This window comes from Odontesthes bonariensis, chromosome 5 (assembly GCF_027942865.1).
Source record: "Odontesthes bonariensis isolate fOdoBon6 chromosome 5, fOdoBon6.hap1, whole genome shotgun sequence".
Classification (NCBI taxonomy): Eukaryota; Metazoa; Chordata; class Actinopteri; order Atheriniformes; family Atherinopsidae; genus Odontesthes; species Odontesthes bonariensis.
The window spans coordinates 23,998,265-24,017,220 of NC_134510.1; the positions used below are offsets into that span (position 1 = coordinate 23,998,265).

Genomic DNA, 18,956 nt, shown 5'->3' on the forward strand with positions numbered 1-18,956 from the left:
TTGGCCATCAGACAAACCTGGTTTTAGCTTTGCAAAGTTTCTGCATGTTGAGATGTTGTTTCTCTTATCTTCTATGTGACGCAGGATACGTGATCTTTGTGTCTGTTTCAAAGTCTTAACTGAAGAAAACTGCAAAATGAGTGTCCATCTGGTAAATACGATAAAACTGTTGCCTCCTCTCAGGCTCCACATGTGTCACGAAGTGTGGAAGATGAGACCAAATACATTGAGTTGATGGTGATCAATGACCATCTAATGGTAAGTTAACAATTGTCGATATGGTGCTAAATGTTTATTGTTTGTAGACTGCCAAACTTTAAAAAAAGAAAGAAAAACTTCAAATATCCTTTAATTTTTTGCGGTAAATGAATCTTTTACCCTGAAGCCAGAAATGCGTGTTTATGCTAAACGTGTCTACCATTCTTACCTTCTTAAGTCAAGCAAAGTAAAGCAAAAATAAATCTACGTTCTGAGTTTGTTACACCACAGAAAAATGAGCTCTGAACCACTCCAAGCCAAACATGAATGATTGAAAAGATAACCAGGGAAATAGAATCAGGTAGAAATTCACAGTAAAATGAGCCCTCCTCTCTTCTTTGAGATGTTGGGGGCGTGTCCGCAGAAGACTCTCAGATTAGCCTAAATGAAATGGGGAAAACAGAGCTGAGTTTGTTTCTTAGAGTTGGAACACAGCCTGAACGCCTGGCTCAGTAACAACCAAAGTCATAACTTGGCCCTTCAGACCACCATTCACAAAAATGATTCTCTGCGCTGGTTGTAGCCCCTCCAAATCACTGTTTCAAACTAAATATTGACTAGTTTAATCCAAGATCTTTTCATCTCTATATTCCTCTGCAATTCAAGTAGGGCAGGGCAATTAGCTAGCTCCTTGTCAGATAAACACTGATGGCTCATTGGAGGTTAATGCATTGTGGTAGACCAATCTATAACATTAGGATGTTAAGAGTTGGGCCTTAAATCAGGATGTCAAAAGATCTGGAATAAAAAAATCAACAAAAGTGTAACAGTTCAAACTCACAATTGCAAATCTTTGTATGTGCTTTACTTTAAAGAAACACTGTATGTAGAGTATTTGCAGCCTGATCTTTTGCCTTGCGCAGTTTTGTATATGATACTGGTTGAGCTGGGAGCCAAGACCATAAACAATGTTAAAATGTGCATTTTCCTCTTTTCTGCCAACACAGGTAACGTTGGTTGTTTAGAAATACACAGGCACAGGCCACACACACATGTTTTAAAATGAACTGATTCCTGATGATCAATCATGTATCTATGTGTTTCCTCTCTTCCTCTCTCTGTCTTTTTCTCCAGTATAAGAAGCATCGCCTTTCCGTTGGGCACACAAATAACAATGCTAAGACAGTGGTCAATATAGCTGACATGGTGAGAATTATATTGATCTCTTCTTGGAAAGCTTGCCACAAACACTACCAAGTATCGCAACTAAGCACACAATGCTCCTGTTCCTCATTATCCAATCCCACTCTCTCCACTTAAATCCTCTCCTGGCTCATAATGTGCTGTAAGCAGCCATTAACCAGCCAGCTACTGTATGATTTTTCTGATTTCAGTAGATGGACGCAGCAGTGGTCTTACAGTACTAAAGCAGGCATCTTGAAGTTTGATTATTTGTAGCTATGTGTGTATGCTGTGTGACTGAAATCTGACCAGCTGCAGGGTCAGGTCTGTAAGCTGATAGGCTGGTTGACGAAGGTCACTGCTTTTTTGTTGTGCCCTTGAAGATGATCATATGAAGCTAGATCTGTTTGGGAAGGACACATTGATTTCCATTGTGAGTGCCACACATTATAGAAATTGTTTAGAAGTTACAGCGTAAATAACTGTACAGACATTATTCAGTGTTTTCCTGCAGCCGAAACCACCTTTTTATTCACTTCAATTTTTGTATTTTTGTCAAATGTAATGAAAGTGAGGTTTATGTACATTACCAACAAAGTGTTTACAAAGCACATTAAGATGGAGAGCAGCACAAGTCGCTGTCTGGAGGTCAGATTGCTCCCTCCATCTGATTTGAGGTGGCTGTTAATATTTCCACTAAGATGCTTTGACAAACACTGTGAACGGGTATGAATCCTGCTCATATCAGACTTCTGGCACTCTGTTTAAAGTACTCTTTCTTCTTCTTCAGGGTTTGCTTTCACACGATAGAAATCTGTTGAGGCCCTGGGACACAAACATTATTATTTGTCTTTGCCTGCTTTGTCCTTCAGACAGTTGACTGTCTGGTCTCATGTGATATGCTGCCGTCTGGTGGCAGGATCACTCAAGGACTGTTTGACTTCTGTCATAATGAGCAGCTGCAGATGTTAATGAGTATGAAGCATACCTGTCAGATTTAATACTGATCAAACCGCATCGCTCTGTATTTTCTTTGGCACTTTCCATTACACGATTTTGACGTCAAAGCTTTACGACTTTCAGAAGTTAACTTTGAGCTCCCGTTCGTTCCTCAGATTTTCAGGGAACAGCTCAATACCCGGATTGTGCTTGTCGCCATGGAAACCTGGTCGGCTGACAACAAGTTTAACATAGACGACGACCCCATGGTGACGCTCAAGGAGTTCATGAAGTACAGGAAAGACTTCATCAAGGAGAAATGCGACTCTGTTCACCTCTTCTCGTAAGTGTTGTGACTTCAAAAGGGAATTCAGTGTGTTTCTATGTTTTGCAACATCTTTTCATTAGAAATATAAACACCTTTTTGCTTTTTCTGCAGAGGGAATCGCTTTCATAGCAGCTGGGGTGGAGCCTCTTATATGGGAGGAGTTTGTTCTCTCACTAAAGGAGGGGGAGTCAATGAGGTGAGGCTTGAACCACAAAGAAAGAACTAAAAAAAAAATCTATAAAATGTACACTCCATGTAGTGTCGGTTCCAGTAAAGAGAGGCAAATAGAAAGAGAAGACCAATATTTATTGATGTAGGTTAGGTTACATGAGGTAATACAATTATTTTGTTGATTACAAGTCATGGCAGAGTGTTGTCGCATTGTCCAGATTAAAGTTAAGAAGGAGAATGGGACCTCCCGGTGGTGGTTTAGTTGAGTTGACAGATGACTGATGGAGGCTTTGCTTGATGAGGTGCAGAAGGGGAGCGTGAGGGTTGCAGGAAACATCATCTGAAAGGCAAAATGACAGAATAGCAATGATTTTTTTTTTTTTTTAAGAAGAGAGATCAGGAATTGATTGGCTCAGAGAGTGTTGGCAAGAAGATCATTGAGACAGACGGAAGGTGTAAGAAGGGCTTAAACAGGAATTGGTATGTTGAGATCGAGATGCCAGAATTTCTTAGTATGTAGCTTATAGGTAGGTTTGTGGTTCATCCCCTACAAAATGGGAATAGTGATAGTGATAGTGGAATTAATGAAAGTAAAAAAGCAGCAGGAATAGGCCATACACCCAAGAATGTGAAAGAACTGATCTTTCTTACAAAGTTGGTATAAAAGCTTCATTCGATACAGACTGCAAACAACATGGAGTTCAGGCATGCTTTCACTGATTCCTTCATTGATCATAGTCATTATATTCTAATATTTTCATATTTGACGAGACTTATTTTAGTTTTCTACTATTCATGACAATCGTGGTGTAGACAAATTAGTCTCCAGACCAATGCAACATTCTGCTTATCCTCTTTCAAACTTCTCCTTTTTCTCTATCTTTGTCAGTACGGTAAAACGAATGAGATGGCCATCACCCTCGCTCAGTCTCTTGGACAGAACATCGGCATTTTCTCTGACAAGAGAAGGATCCTCAATGGTATGTATAGTCAAATCTTAATAAGTACTGTGCACATTTTCAATGAATGTGATACCCTCATTTTGATACAATAATTTGTTTTTCAGGCGAATGCAAATGTGATGATCGATGGGCAGGCTGTATCATGGATGATGTTGGGTAAGTTGAATTAAATGCTCGTTTCCTCTTCTCACCTCACGACTAGAATCATGTGGTCTCTCACAGATGATTCAGTTATTACACTTATCAACTGATTCTGATAATTGTATCAACTTGGGTTCAGTGATACTCAGACATTTTGAATATGGTTAATAGTTTAAAAAAAGTGACATTCATCTGTGTATTTGGACAAAAAGCAGAGATGTGCTGGAGACTGTGTTATTGTAGATTTATAATTCGCCACTAGGTGCCAGCGTAGGTATATTTATCAAACCTGCTTGTTTATGCAAATCGAGCTCTTTGAGTAGTAAGCTTTCGTGTTATATCTTAATCACAAAGATTAGAAAATAGTTAATGAATCAGTCTGTGTATGTGTTGTGTTTTCAGGTAGAAATCATGACAGTGTTCGTCTTAAAATGTGTTCTGTGATGTACAAGCTTGCTTGGCATATGGATGCGAGTGTACGTGCGTTCTGTAAGTCTGTGTGTTGAGCGTTTGTGAGTGTTTGCACCTCTTCTTAAATACTTCTTGCGTTCCCCCTCTATCCCGAATGGGACAGCAGGTGAGCAGAAGCTTGCTACAGCGTTGCTTGTACTGGTTTTGAAGCAACTGGCTGCCTCGGAGGGGGTTGTCAGTCACCACAACCTTTCCCATTTCATCCAACAGCACCACAGCCACTGTGGCCCCAGCTTCTCTTTTTGATAAGATGATATGAATAAATACAGTTTGATGTCCTGTTTTGTAAAACACTGGCTGTATTTCTCATGATCTCTTTGTACAATTTCACATTTACATAATATGTATTCTTCGAATTTTGGCTGATTTCACTGGCTGATGAACAAGGAAAACTTTTTTTTATTTTTATTTTTCTAAGTGTTAAAAGACTTCCTCTCTGCTCTCCTCTTTGAGTGTTCAGACTTTTCATCACATTTTTTTTTCCATTTTGTAACCGATTGATACAGTCTGCAATGTCATTCTCATCCTGTGTCAATATTTATCCACAGTACTTCATTTCAGTGTAACAACAGTACACTCCCCGAACATTACACATCCAGATCCTGCTTTACTCAACCATAACACACCTGCCCTACTATGATGAGGTCACATAACAGAGGACAGGTCCTCCTTTGAGCCTGTCACCTGTGAATGGACCAATTTTCTATTCTCTAAAATCAAGTCAATGGTATTTCAGACATTTGTATTCAATGAGCGATCTCAGTCATGTCCACTGAGGACAGTTTATTTTTTCCCTCAGCACCTGCATGCCTGATCTACTTAACCTGACCGCTAACAATTTCCACATTGTTTTCACAGGGTGTAGCTGCTGTGTGTGTTTTTGTACATAAGTGGGCATCCAAGCGGTTTTGTTTCAACACAAATATCCTGCATGTGCTCTCCTACACAGTGCACTTTCTCTGACAAAGTGGTAAAAGGCACAACAACAAAACATCAGTGTGTTAGTGTGGATTAAGGTTGAGTTAGAAGTTGAAATTATTTATACATGTTATTTATTATATTCATAACCCTTTTTTTTAATACTTTTATTCCATTTCTGTTTTCTTCTCACGAAAGAATGAATATGTCCATGAACAAATCTAATAAAAATATGTACTTTAAAGGGCATAACATAGCAAAATAGATTATTTCTGGTCCAATGACCTAATGTATTCCAAAAATATGCTTTATTATGGGCACACAAACATGTCAAAAGTTGCTCTACAGTGTTGCACTGATGGCGGACCGTGGCTCAGTGTGATTCTAAATGTTAAAGAGAAAGCAACTGGACTTCCTTTATCTTGTGTGACTGACCCACCCGACCATTTTTTGGGGTCATAATTGTGGCCTGTTTATCAGTCTGGCCATCATGCGTGATGTCGTGATCACATGTATTGAGTTGTGAATGGTGGTGAAGGTGCTAGAGAGTGATGTCAGAGCTGCAAAATATGTGGTTTTATACACAACTCTGCGGTCCATAAGTTTAAAAGAGGTGGCTTCCTTGTATTTCAAACCACCTGTCTTCCCTGTCCAGAATGTGGAAATTACTGTCTTCAGTGGACTCTCTCTTATCCTGTGGATGCAGATACACACTGACTCTTGACCAGAGGAGCAGGTCTCTCATCCTTTATCTTCCCCGCATACAATATGTACTGAACTTCATATACAATAACTTAGTTCATTTTTGAGTGTTATATCCTCAGTGTGAACCAGTTTTTGTCTGGTGACTCTGAAGTCCTTCTTAGATGAGAGATTAGATGTCTTCAAGGACTCTGACTGCCCTCTCTTAAAGCTCACAACATTACCACAACCTGATCGACACAGACATACATGGTCAAATGCTGCTGTGCCACTTAACATCCACTAGGGAGCAATAGGTTTACTATAAATAAAATAAACTTTTTTTCCGAAGGTGCTTTGTTAAATGAGCACTGTATTTGCTAAGAGTTATGCTTATATATTAATGTGACACATATTTCGAGCCCATGGTCTTGTGTACTCTAACATAGAGAGCATTTATCATACATAATATTGCCATTCCATGTGGAAACAGTTGCACTTCTTTTCACTGGTCAGTCACTTAAGCATGTTTCATCTTTGTTTTACCCCTTATTACTCTTTTAAAAAAAGGGATGAAAAGTACAGGATTTTGATTAGATTCAGCTCTGCTATAGAGTTAAAAATCAAAGATGAAAATCCCTCATACCTGACGGCTAGTTTAGGACATCTTTCTAAAATATTTAATTGCACGTCATCCATCAAAGCATCCCTTCTGGCTCCCCATATTAACCATCATTATAGTAAGTGGCTTCATTTAGTCACATTACATATGAATCAGCCTCTTGAAGCCTTTGACTCCCCCCTAGTGAGTCTTTGTTATTGCATTGTCTTCCCTGTCAGTCCTGATGAGCCACAGCATCACAGCCAGTTTAGTTAAACGTGTACCTGCACAATGATCAGGATAAAGCCTGACAGTGCAGCAGAAGATAATGATGCCTCTCTGTGTTCGGTTGATGTCGTTAAAAGAATCAGACAGAGTGCTGGACATTTAATAGTAATAGATTTGCTCAAACTTGATTTATTTTTTTTTAACTTCAGGTGTTGATTTGACTTTATATGAATGTATCATGTAGCGAACCTCTAACCTCAGTGTGAGTCGCAGCAATCAAAGTGGATCACTTGGGACTAAATTACTTTAAACTTTCTATTTTGAGCAATTTGTGTCTTTTAGGGGCACAGCATCAAATGATAATGCAATAACAGATTAAATGTGAATTATTTGTTGGATCGAATTTTAACCAATGCATCAAAGAATCCATTTACATCCCACATATATCTCCATATTATTCTCACAACATTCGCTGTGCTGCATATCTGTCCCCATGTAATTATAGGGATTCTCCTCTGAACTGTGAGTATGGTTATCCGGTTATAAAACCTTGAACATTTTGGTGACTTTGGAAACAAATACAAACTTGATTATTTAACACAAGACTGCCATGCCCATACATGTATAAGGGTACAGGTAAGAGAGTTTGTATTAGTCAATATGTATAGAATGGAAACTTTGCTCTCTAATGTCATTTTAGGAGCCCACCCTCACTCTAACATTGATATCTAAGATGCTATTTTTATTCTGCTCTTGATAAAAGCATACTATGTTATGGTTGTATTGGACAGCTTCTACCTGCCTAAGAGGTTCTCTGACTGCAACGTGGAGGAGTACTACAACTTTCTGAACAGTGGTGGAGGAGCCTGCCTGTTCAACAAACCTCTGAAGGTGCAACACGCACTAACACGCACAATGAACTCTATATTCTGTTGAAAACAGAACAAAGTTTTCAAATGTGAAAACTGAATCAAAACTGATGCCAGTAATGCAGGGACAACACAAGTCAGGAAAAGTTTTGTAATGCTGAAAATTAATTAAAAAAAAAACAACTAACTAGGTTATTTAGCAACACGTCAACGTCGTGTTTGGCTTTCGAAAGAGAATCCCAGCGATTGGATGGCTGAGAGTTTTTAGATGTGACACCGCTATGTGAAGGCCTATGTGGGCAAATTATTCATCAGTTAAGATACAATGCCTCTAAACACAGGTAAGGAAAAGTTTAGGGATTTAAGATTAAATCATTCTCATTAAAAGAATCAAAGCGTCACAGAAATTCCTTCATGTTAGTGGCAATAACGAATGGCTGTGATCATCTGACCCTAAGACACAGTTCTGCTGTGGACAAATATGTGCATCCACATACAGTATGCAAACTAGCTCAATCTCATTTAAGATTGACTGAGGTGACCACTTTCTGCATGTATTAAAAGAACTTAGCTCTGCAGGAAAAGTCAGCCTTAAACTGGTCTTCCCGCAGTCCAGACCTGTTGAACGAGGCCCCGAACTGTTACGCAATTAGTCTTACTACTTTCACAGTTTTCATTTGCATTTAAAACAACATCCTAACTTCTTTGGAAACAGGGATGTATGAATGTATTTTCATATTTTGGACTTTCTCTTCTCAGCTGCTGGACCCTCCAGAATGTGGCAACGGCTTCGTGGAGTCAGGAGAGGAGTGTGACTGTGGCAGTCCAGCGGTTAGTTAAAGCCCCAAATCTGAATGGATTAATTCAAGTAGGAAAATTAATTATGCACAAGAAAATAAAATTAGATTCATAACAGATAGAGATTGGCTATTCACCCCAAAACAAAATCCCCTGCTGTGTGAGACTGTCTAACACGGGTTAATTTGACAGGAGGAATTAGGGCATTTCATGTTAACTTGACCACAGAGACTTCTTGATGAATTATGAAATAATAGAAACAACTTGCACAGAATGACAACTGAGATACGTTTATCTTTGTATTGTAGGAATGTGCGAGAGAAGGGGAGAACTGCTGTAAAAACTGCACCCTGACAAAAGGCTCCAACTGTAGCAATGGACTCTGCTGCAATAACTGTCAGGTACAAAACAGACCGAGCCAGATGTGTCAGAGTGGGTCAAATAGAGGTAGCTTCTTCAAACTGAGCACCTGAAAAGCATGACTGATTTGTCTTTCCTTTAACTTTATACTTCTCTGATTTAGTAGCAACTCAAAACAAATAAAAAAAAAAAATCTTGCCAATACTAACGGTGCTGCTGTAATCTTAACACTGTAAACAAACATCTGGAACGAGCCGCAACATGTTTCAAGTACATTTTTCACTCTTTGCTAAAAAAAAAAAGTAAGAATTCCTCTGACAGGTAAAATAGTTTTGGCTGCTTACTCGTGTTGGTGTGTTTGAGCTGTGAATGGATAGACAGGCATGGAATGACTAATAGTGATGTGAGGTCTCAGAAGGAAAGATCGATAGGTATGCCCCTCCAGTACTGAGGTTTACCTGATCCTCTGCTCCACCTGGAGCCTAAAACCACCTACAGTGTGTTTGATCTGCATTTTATGCTGCTGCAGATGGAGATTATGGGAGTTGTGTGCCGAGACGCTGTAAATGACTGTGACATCCCGGAAAACTGCACCGGGAATTCCAGCCAGGTGAGGATGAGCTACCGTCAGGCTGTTCTTTGCAGCTGTAGCTATAAAAATAAGTCATTTTCAAATACACATCACCATATATTGTGGCATTCTCTGTTTCTTTCAGTGTCCACCAAATGTGCATAAGATGGACGGCTACACATGTGAAAAAGATCAAGTAAGAAGTGTGACCATTTTATCAGATCTTCAGTGAAAGATCTGAGTACTTTTTGTTTAGGTTTTATTGAGACTCATCGTGTTTCTTTCCGTAGGGTCGCTGCTTCAATGGAAGGTGCAAAACAAAAGACAGACAGTGTAAATACATTTGGGGAGAGAGTAAGTGTATTATTATGTCACATGAAATTCACAAAGGAAATCTTGCACAATTAAACATGGGTAGCTGTTAAGTGTTACACTTAAAGTTGGCTGTATGGTGTCTCTCTCAGAGGCAACTGCGGCTGACAAGTTTTGCTATGAAAAGCTCAACATTGAAGGCACAGAAAAAGGCAACTGTGGGAAGGACAAGGACACCTGGATCCAGTGTAACAAACAGTAAGCCAGTAATCTCTGTGACCGACACCTGTGCTGTTTTGGGTAATTCCCTCCAGCTGATCTGTATTTGCAACTTCCTGCTTCAGGGATGTTCATTGTGGCTACCTGCTGTGCTCTAACATCTCACCTGCCCCGCGTTTGGGAGAGCTGCATGGAGGACTGACATCTTTCTCAGTCGCCCAACACAGTGCTTCTCTGGAATGCAGGTACACACAACAACAACAACAACAATAATAATAAAAAAGAGTTCAAACCACAAACTAACAAACTAAAAAAAACTGGTGGTGCATTTTGTCTCTGATTATGTACTTCCTGAATTCATTTCCACAGCATAAATCTTCCTGTACTAAAGTAACATGATAGGTACAGATCTATTAAAGCAATTTACTGCTATCCAACACAATGTTCCTCTTCTGTGAGTGACTCCGTCATGTTTACTGTTCAGCGGTGCTCATGTGCTGATCGATGGTGACACTGACCTGGGATATGTCGAGGATGGGACAGCCTGCGGAGCAGACAGCATATGTTTTAATCACAAGTGTCTCCCAATCCACCAGTTCAACTTCAGCACCTGTCCTGGGACAACTGACAAGACCATCTGCTCTGGACATGGGGTACACCACAGAGAACACATGCAGTACACCTGTACAAACATTTGAAGTCTTTTACTGTAGCTATAACTGTCAACAGGTTTAGATAAAGGTTTTATTAGCCATCTGAAATATTAACTAGTACTGCCTGTCTACAACTACTTTAAAGAGATTGCTGTGTTTGTGTTTTGGGCCTGCCCAGTTTTTCAAATCCTACCTATAAGTTACTTTCTGAAGTCTTTTTTAAACATATAACTGAGGTAAACTCAGTGGTTACTTTAAGCTGTCTAAGGAGCATTAACCCTTTTCAGTTATTGAGGAACAGGTTTAAACACCTTATGTTAAACTTCACTCTCACTTTAGAAAAACTCACCACCCATCAAAGGAGAGTACAAAAGATACCGGAAAAGCCCCTGAACCTGAGTTCATGGTTTGGTCAGACGGAAACATACAATGCCAGTCAGTTCTGACGTAGTAAAACATTTTATTTGTGTCTTCTTCGTTGATGTTTTGTTTCCAGTTTCGAACATTTTTTATAGCTTGTATAGCCTTTACCACCACCTACCGAAAGAAAAGAAACCTGATGTGCATTTTCAATCAAGAAATATTTTAAAATGAGGTCTTAGATTAGCTTGACTGTTGGATGGAAGGGTTAGGGTTATGTTTACAGCAGTAACTCTTGTAACTCTTGTAATGCTAACCCCTTTAATGTAATAATTGATTACAATTATTGTGATATCCTGACATAACTTATTGATGTTGCAAAATGATTCCAGTCACTTTTTCCCAAATATTTAATTATCATGAATGTTTCTGTTGAGTTTTTTTTAGCTGTAAAGTATCTAAATTGCTTTTACTCTTTACTGCAGAGAGTCTTTGCTGATCACGTTAAAAAAACTTTGATATAACAAACATGTAAATGTTCTTTACTTTGTTAATTGCCGTTCTGTAGGTGTGCAGCAATGAGCTGAAGTGTGTGTGTTACCTGGACTGGACAGGAGAGGACTGTAACTCCATGTCTCCATTCAGTTATCTTGTGGTGGGACCCACTGCACCTGTCTCAGGTACAGATCATAACACTTCCTACCTCCTCTACTCAAACCTCTCTTTACATCCAATTTTTTATTTTGTTTTTACTTTCTGACAACATTCAGCAGCATCCATACATCGAACACTTCACTCTGTCCAACCTTCTTCCTTTCCCTCAGTCCTATTACTGCCCTTCACCATTCCACAGAAACTATAATTAAAGCTTTTCTTTATTTGTTGCATTTCTGTTTATCTAAGCTTCTGTGTTGGGCTCGTGTCTGCTCATTAAACCAGCTGCATTTGTATTCACTTGAACCACCCATGTCATTTTTTTTGTTTGTCATTATTTTTACACTCATTCTTTGTCGACAGGCTGATGTCTTTGACGGAGTGGCTTGAGGTCAGATTTGAGTTCATTTTTCACTGTTTTTGTCCAGTCTTTGATGTCATTTCCTGGTCCTCTTCCTCTCACACCAGCTTCAGTTCAGCACAATTGGTTAATCATAACCCCAAATGAACTGAAAAATGATGCAGTTAAAGTTATTGTGAAGGGGAATCTAAGGCACGTGTAAGTTACCCTCAGAGTAACGCTGAAAGGTGAAGGCCGTTTGGTGGTTCTCAGATGATTCCCCCTTGTCCCCCTTCTCAAACTTTTCCTGCTACATGTGCTGTGTTTTTGTGTTCTGCAGCAGTGTTTTGTGTTGTGCGTGTATCCCCATGTGTCTAGATTACTCAGGACACAAGAGAAACACATTCAATTAACACACATTTGGCTCCGCTCTCTCCTCTCTTCCTCTGTCTCAGGTATCACCAGCACCAACATCATCATCGGAGCTATTGCCGGCTCGTTCCTCTTCCTCGCCCTAATACTGGCAGTTACAGCCTGGTGCTATAAGTGAGTGTCCACACTGAATGGCTGATGCTCCATAATGTGCCACAGAGTTGGTAAACAATAAACTACTGTTGGACTTTAATGAGGATCCTTTTTTTTTTTTGCAGGAGCTACAAGAAGAGACGCTATGTCGAGTCTGAAGTTCACAGAAGATTCTGCCGGTTTGCTCATCTGAACTCTTTATATGTCACATGTTTTAAAATGCATGGCAAAGCTGGGGCTTGTTTGAGTGTGTTTTAAATATTATTATTCTCACAGTAACATATTTTTATTTGTTTCTCATTTCAGTTTTTTTTTTTTCTAGAATTTTAAATAGGAATAGTTGTGAATAGAAAACAGATCTTTTCCTGGAAGTTTGTAATATTTGAATTACAAGTCTTCTATGAGAACCTTCACAGGTAGAATATGTTCTGCTCTGCATTATGTAAAAAGTCTTAAATTCAGATTTAGTTATGTAAAATACTGTATGTAGTCTTAAAAGGTACCATGTTCTTGCTGTGGTTCATAGACACAGTGTTAACTTATTAACCAGTAAATTTGTGTTGTTGAATACTGAGATAAAGAACATCAGATTTGCTTGTATTCAACAAAGGTACATAAAAAAATGAATGCAATGCAGGCAGATGTGTTAAATAAGTACAAATGAGTAGCTTAAAGTGAAATATTAACGAACAATATTTAGGGAATATTAATAACTCTGTCTGCAGGAGGCTCTTTCCTGTGATGGTATTCATATTCATCTAAAAGTATTCTTCTGTATTTCCAGACAAATCCCCCCAGGTGACTATGTCACCAAGCCTGGGGATGCAGATTCATTTTACAGTGACATGCCTCCAGGCGTCAGCACAAACTCTGGCTGCAGCTCCAAGAAGAGGTCAGCCTGCCTGTCGCACCTGCAGATTTGCACCTTGTCCTTCACTCCCTCCATCCCATCCATTTCTCAGAACATCTCAGTGTTTGGCTTCAGGTGTGCCATCTCATCATCACACATTCATTTGCTGGCAATCCTGTGTGTGTGTGTGTGTGTACGTAAGCGTGTGAGTGTGTTGCATTGTCTAAATCGCAGATGTGGATCTCGCTCGACACGTGTTCCTGTCTTGCTTTGAAACTATCGTGGCTCTCATTAACAATCCCTCTCTGAATCTTTTTTACATGAACCAAAATGTACACATGTGTGAACATTTTGGCCGTGAATAATTGATGCCGCTCGATACTCAAATCATCACGTCATTTTCAGCGTTCAAGACAGTGTGTCATGGTGTCTTCGTCATTTCTTACATTTACCTTTTTCTGATGTCCACAAATGCAGCAGACTTACAGCATCTTAGAGGGACATTGGCTGCTGAACTGATCCTTGTCATCTGTGCCACATGTGTGTAGATCAAATGGCCTGTCCCACTCATGGAGTGAGAGGATCCCAGATGCCAAACACATCTCTGACATCTGTGAAAATGGGAGGCCGCGAAGCAACTCGTGGCAAGGTAAACACACTGTTATCCACTCATACAGCACACGAGGGGAAAGAGTTGTGCTTCTTCCGCAGTGAATTTCAGATAAAAAAAGAAAAAAGAAAAGACGGCACACGTATGGTAAAGAGGAGAAACACTTCACGTCCCCATCATTACGGGACATTTTATCTACTAACTTTCAGGAATCTGACATATGACACATTGTGAGACACCTGTGAGTTTTCTGCTTCCACCAGGCCGTATATCTATAAAGGCAAAACGCAATAACAATAAACAATACAATAAAGATAATAAAGATTTTCTTGACAAATCAATACAACAAGTGAATATTCTGTTTTTAACCACCGTTGTGTAATTTTTTCCTGTTCTGGGAAAATAAACACACTCCAGTTCATACACATTCCTTAGATTATCAGCCTGATAAATGTTTCCCATTTACCTGCAACTGTTTGAGTAAAAAAAAGTGTCTCTTTATCTCGTCTTTCTCCTCAGGAAACCTGAGCGGTAATCGGAAGAAGCTGAAAGGGAAGAAGTTCCGCGCTCGCTCCAACTCCACGGAGTAAGTCCAGTGTGGGATCATGTTGCACATATCATCTGCAGAAAACTGACAACAAACTGATCAGGATTTTTTAAAGGACACGTCTGGCATTACTCTTTATTTCATAGATTTGTGTCAACAAATCTGACAAAAAGAGCAAAGCAAAACAAAGGAAGAGTTTAGTAACCTGTTCACTTTTAGACGTTTTTGTGGCTCTGCCGGTTTCTGCTGAGGATGTTTTGACGATATAAAAGTTCACAGATTTATTGTTTTGTTTAAAAATAATATCAGAAAAGACCTCTGTGCTGTAGGTTTTGGAAATATTAGGCAATAAGGAGCAGATGCTGTAGTTGTAAGGAAATGTTCTTTGTGTATTAGTACATAATCGGTTCGTTATTTACAGCAGTGCAACAGCTTGTGCGTTTGATAGTGTCTGGATTACAATGAGAGTCTGTACAGAGGAAAAAATTATGTCGGGCTCTGACGGCACAAATGATTAAGAAGGTGCAAGTTGTTTTGTTCTTTTTATGTGATTTGTTGACAGTAAATTAAGATGATCGCTGTTCTTAACCTTTAAAGAGGAAGCTTTGTGTCAGATGGATTCAAACACAACACTGCACTGAGCCTCACAGGTGGCGAGATCACGTTGTCTTTCTTGTCAGTGTGAACTCTAAACTCTTGCCTGGCCTGTGAGGCTTTACTCCACATATCAATCCTTTAAACTGTCCTCTGAGCCTGCGAGTGAATGATTAGTATTTGCATTCATGCTTGTTGACTGCAAATGAACAAGGAGCAGTGTGAATCGGCCTGCCGTGTTTGTTTGTTTGTTTGTTTGTTTGTTTGAAGGTCTTTTTTTGCCCGTGAGGTATTCTGTAGTGCGCCTGTTCACACTATGAGCATGTTACTGACTGAGTGATGAAAGCTGACTGCTTGGAATGACACGTCCAATGTGCAACTGAGCCTGTAACACGCAACACAGTTGTTTGTTCGTGGTGCTGTTTTCATCTGAATCCACGCGCAGGTCTGTCCGCCATCTTCACCATTTTCTCAATCGCATCTTGTTCAGAATATCTTTGCTCTGCTCTGCTTTCCTAAAATATTTCCTCTTCCTCTCTCCCCCCTCACTTGCTTATTTCTGGAGATTTTCATTTCATTTCTTTCCTTTTCTCCTCCTCCCCCCCGTCCCAAATCCCCAATCCCCTCCCCTCCCACAGGTATTTAACCCCTCGCTCCAAAACAGAGTTTTATGATGTAACTAAATGGGTAGAAGATGTGAATAAAAACACTCACGGACCTTTTCTTAGGTATTACCTCAGACCATATCCCTTTCCCTAAGCACTTGTGTAAAGCTCCCTCACCTTTGGTTTGATTTGTTGTGTGAAAAGTAATATTTAGTGCACATCAGGTATTTTCCTGCAGAAGCTTTACATTTCTCAGAGAAACTGTGATAGAAAGCTGGCATGTTGCAACTTCGAGTTCTTCAAAGGGGTTTGAACTGAGCATCAGAATAAGACTTTTTTTTAATTTTATTTTACCAGTGTCAGTGAAGACAGTATTTTTATTTAGATTGCTGCTTTTTAATTAGCTTTTTTTTATTTTTATTTCCGGCTTCACTGCATTGATGCAAAAGAAATAACAGCTTTTACAGCCTGAGCTATACAATATGGTCATTTTATTCCTAATTTTCCTTACTTCCCTTCTTTGCTCCCTCTCCCCCTTCAGTCTCTTGTTACCTCTGCATGTTCAGTGTTGTCCTGTCAGTAGATGTTTGTGTGTCGGCCTCGCCTCGCTCCCCGTGACTCTGCGTGCATCAGCGTGATGTCATTGCAGACTCAAGCATTTTGGGTGCTGCTCTGACATCATCACTGTGCTGTTTTGCTGTGGGCCAGCTCTCCAATCGTGTAGAAGGTCTATAGATAATCGCAAACATGAGCTTTCCTTGACAACAAGAAAGCACACAGACTTTTTCTACGCCTCTACAAACTGAACACTAAATCTGCACTGGCATCTATAGACCTTCAGTGCGTCCGTTCCTTACCCTCCCTGCGTTACAACATCTATTTAAAGACAGGAACAGAGAAAAAGAATGGAGAGACATGGCGGTGTGCATCAGGGAGCCTGGTTATAGAACAGTGCTAAATATCTTGTGATTATTTTTTGGCATTTAAATCAACAGAAAGCACTCCAGATTCAACTATAGAAGGGAGCCGCCACTGCTTTACTTAATTGAAATTAGTGACAAGCACAGCACAAAGCCAAACAAAAGAGAGAGATTAATGCCTTCCTGATCAATCTAAAGTGTCTTAAAAGGTTCACAAAGTAACATTTGTTGATGTTGTTTTAGTCTGAAGCAAAACCTGAACCAAAGTCTGAACTAAAGTGGACCAATCAACAGGCCAACATGTGTCTTCCACTAAGCTAGGCTGCAGAGACATTTTAGACATAAAAGCAGTGCTTAGAAAAGGTGACTAAAATGTTTGCATTAATCACTTCATATTCAGGCTTTTAAAAAAAAAAATACAAGTTGATTTATGGATTTATTGGGGAGAAAAATCCCTCTGGAACTATAGTCCACGCGCTCCACTCTTTCCAATCCTTTAGCCAATTCAGGACTTTAATATTGGCACACTGCAGGTGGTGTAGACGCACAAGCTGCTGCACACGGGCCAGGCCTCCTTCCTCTGATCCTCAGTACAGTGGTGCTTGAACATTTCTGAACCTTACAGGATTTTCTATATTTCTGTATCAACGTGGTCTAAAACATGAACAGATTCTGAAGTAAAAGAACCAACGTAAACAAATGAGTAAATATGCACTCGGTCAATTATTGTTTCATACAAAGCACCTTCAGCTTTAGGATTTTGTTGGGTTTCCTCACATGAGCTGCTCACTTCAGGTTCTTCCACAACATTACTGTTGACTTTAAGTCAGGGCCTAGACTTGGCCATTTCAAAACAAGGACTTTGTTCATGCTTAACCATTCTTTGGTAGAACAACTTGTGTGGTTTGGGTTGTTGTTTTGATGTATTTCTCTTGAGATTCAGTTCTCTTATGTTCATTATGACATTTTTTTCTTGGGTATAATTCAGAATTCGTTGTCTCACCAGCCCGTACTGGCCACAAGAGATGGCAGAAGAATTGTGTGCTGAAACATAATCTTTTCTCTTCCTTTCAAACATTAATGCTTTTCATTTGAACAACACAGTTCTTCTGCAGTCTCATTCATTCACAAAATATTTTTGCCCACATGATTTTTAGCAAACTACGGATAAGCAATAATCTTCTTTTCAGAGACCAGTAGCTTTCTCTTTTCAGTAAACAGTTGTTTTTCTTTCTTTTCCTGATGGTGGAAACACATTAACGTTATCCTATAGTTGTTTCAAAATGACTCTGGGCAACTCCAGGACTATTACACCCCTCGCTCATGGAGTGATCCTTGTTGGTCCACTGTGTGATGATGCTATTGATTTTTCTCTTTTTCTTTACAATCTGTCTTACTTTGGACCTAAAAGACTGATGAGCATCATATGAAATTATATGATATGAAACGTTGGATCATCCTCCTTAGTAAACAGTAAATACTTAATTAGCATTGTAAAAATTTGATGATATTCAGTTTGTGTTTATAGAGAAATAGAGAAAATTCTACTCAGATCCTTTCAAGCACCACTTTATATTGTTCTTTCCCAGCTCCGGTCTGGTCTGCCGTCACTTCACCGTACTTACTGCCTCCAGCATTCGTCATTTAAACACAGAGACTGATCCGATAAGAATTTTCCTTTAGCAACATACTTCTTTCAATATGGATAAATGTATATTTCTGTTAATTCTGGCTAACAGTGTGGCCGTGCTACTGAAAATGCTGTGGCAGTTTGAAACATGTGAATTGCAGCAAACTTTGACTGCCCACATTGCTGCTGGGAACTACTGTGTACAGATGTTGCTCTTAAAAGTCCAGAAGTTTTAGCTGTTTGTGAGCAGCAGAAAGAACTTTTAGGAGCAACCTTTCTCTTTAGGAAGGTGAAACCTGAATAAGTGGAGCAGCTCACGGAGGATGTTGACCAAAGTCACAGATCCAACATTAGCTTGACATCCTGGATTTAACCTCATTTATTTATCTGTCTGTGTCTTTGGCCAACTCATTCCTATACCAGCTAAGAAAAGAGAAAGCAATTGTTTAACAATGTCACCTCCTCTTTTCTTCAGGACGCTATCCCCTGCCAAGTCTCCCACTTCTTCTACAGGATCTATTGCATCCAGCAGGAGATACCCGTACCCTATGCCTCCGCTCCCTGATGACCAGAGAAAAGCCAACAGGCAGAGCGCAAGGGCAAGTATCAGTTACTAACACCTGATTATTACACTAATAACTTATGTGGTCATGATGTATCCAAGATTTTTTTTTTTACATCAGTGATATCTAATGCTGCCATCATGGAGTATTTTATGT

General features: G+C 39.6%; 1 protein-coding gene across 2 annotated transcripts in view; it reads left to right on the plus strand.

Moving 5' to 3' along the window:
* The window catches only part of adam22 (ADAM metallopeptidase domain 22), a 64,022-nt gene that overhangs the window by 41,518 nt on the left and 3,548 nt on the right, over positions 1-18,956 (plus strand). The window contains exons 9-30 of one of the 2 annotated variants that reach the window (XM_075465491.1): positions 184-258; positions 1,333-1,404; positions 2,496-2,662; positions 2,759-2,843; positions 3,708-3,798; positions 3,885-3,936; positions 7,612-7,711; positions 8,449-8,520; positions 8,796-8,888; positions 9,377-9,457; positions 9,564-9,614; positions 9,709-9,772; positions 9,883-9,988; positions 10,075-10,194; positions 10,434-10,602; positions 11,531-11,642; positions 12,412-12,502; positions 12,607-12,660; positions 13,266-13,466; positions 13,880-13,980; positions 14,461-14,527; positions 18,713-18,836. In XM_075465491.1, coding sequence (XP_075321606.1) covers positions 184-258; positions 1,333-1,404; positions 2,496-2,662; positions 2,759-2,843; positions 3,708-3,798; positions 3,885-3,936; positions 7,612-7,711; positions 8,449-8,520; positions 8,796-8,888; positions 9,377-9,457; positions 9,564-9,614; positions 9,709-9,772; positions 9,883-9,988; positions 10,075-10,194; positions 10,434-10,602; positions 11,531-11,642; positions 12,412-12,502; positions 12,607-12,660; positions 13,266-13,466; positions 13,880-13,980; positions 14,461-14,527; positions 18,713-18,836 — 2,148 coding nt within the window. The remainder of the gene's footprint in view (positions 1-183; positions 259-1,332; positions 1,405-2,495; positions 2,663-2,758; positions 2,844-3,707; positions 3,799-3,884; positions 3,937-7,611; positions 7,712-8,448; positions 8,521-8,795; positions 8,889-9,376; positions 9,458-9,563; positions 9,615-9,708; positions 9,773-9,882; positions 9,989-10,074; positions 10,195-10,433; positions 10,603-11,530; positions 11,643-12,411; positions 12,503-12,606; positions 12,661-13,265; positions 13,467-13,879; positions 13,981-14,460; positions 14,528-18,712; positions 18,837-18,956) is intronic. The other variant, XM_075465492.1, reaches the window with a different exon arrangement.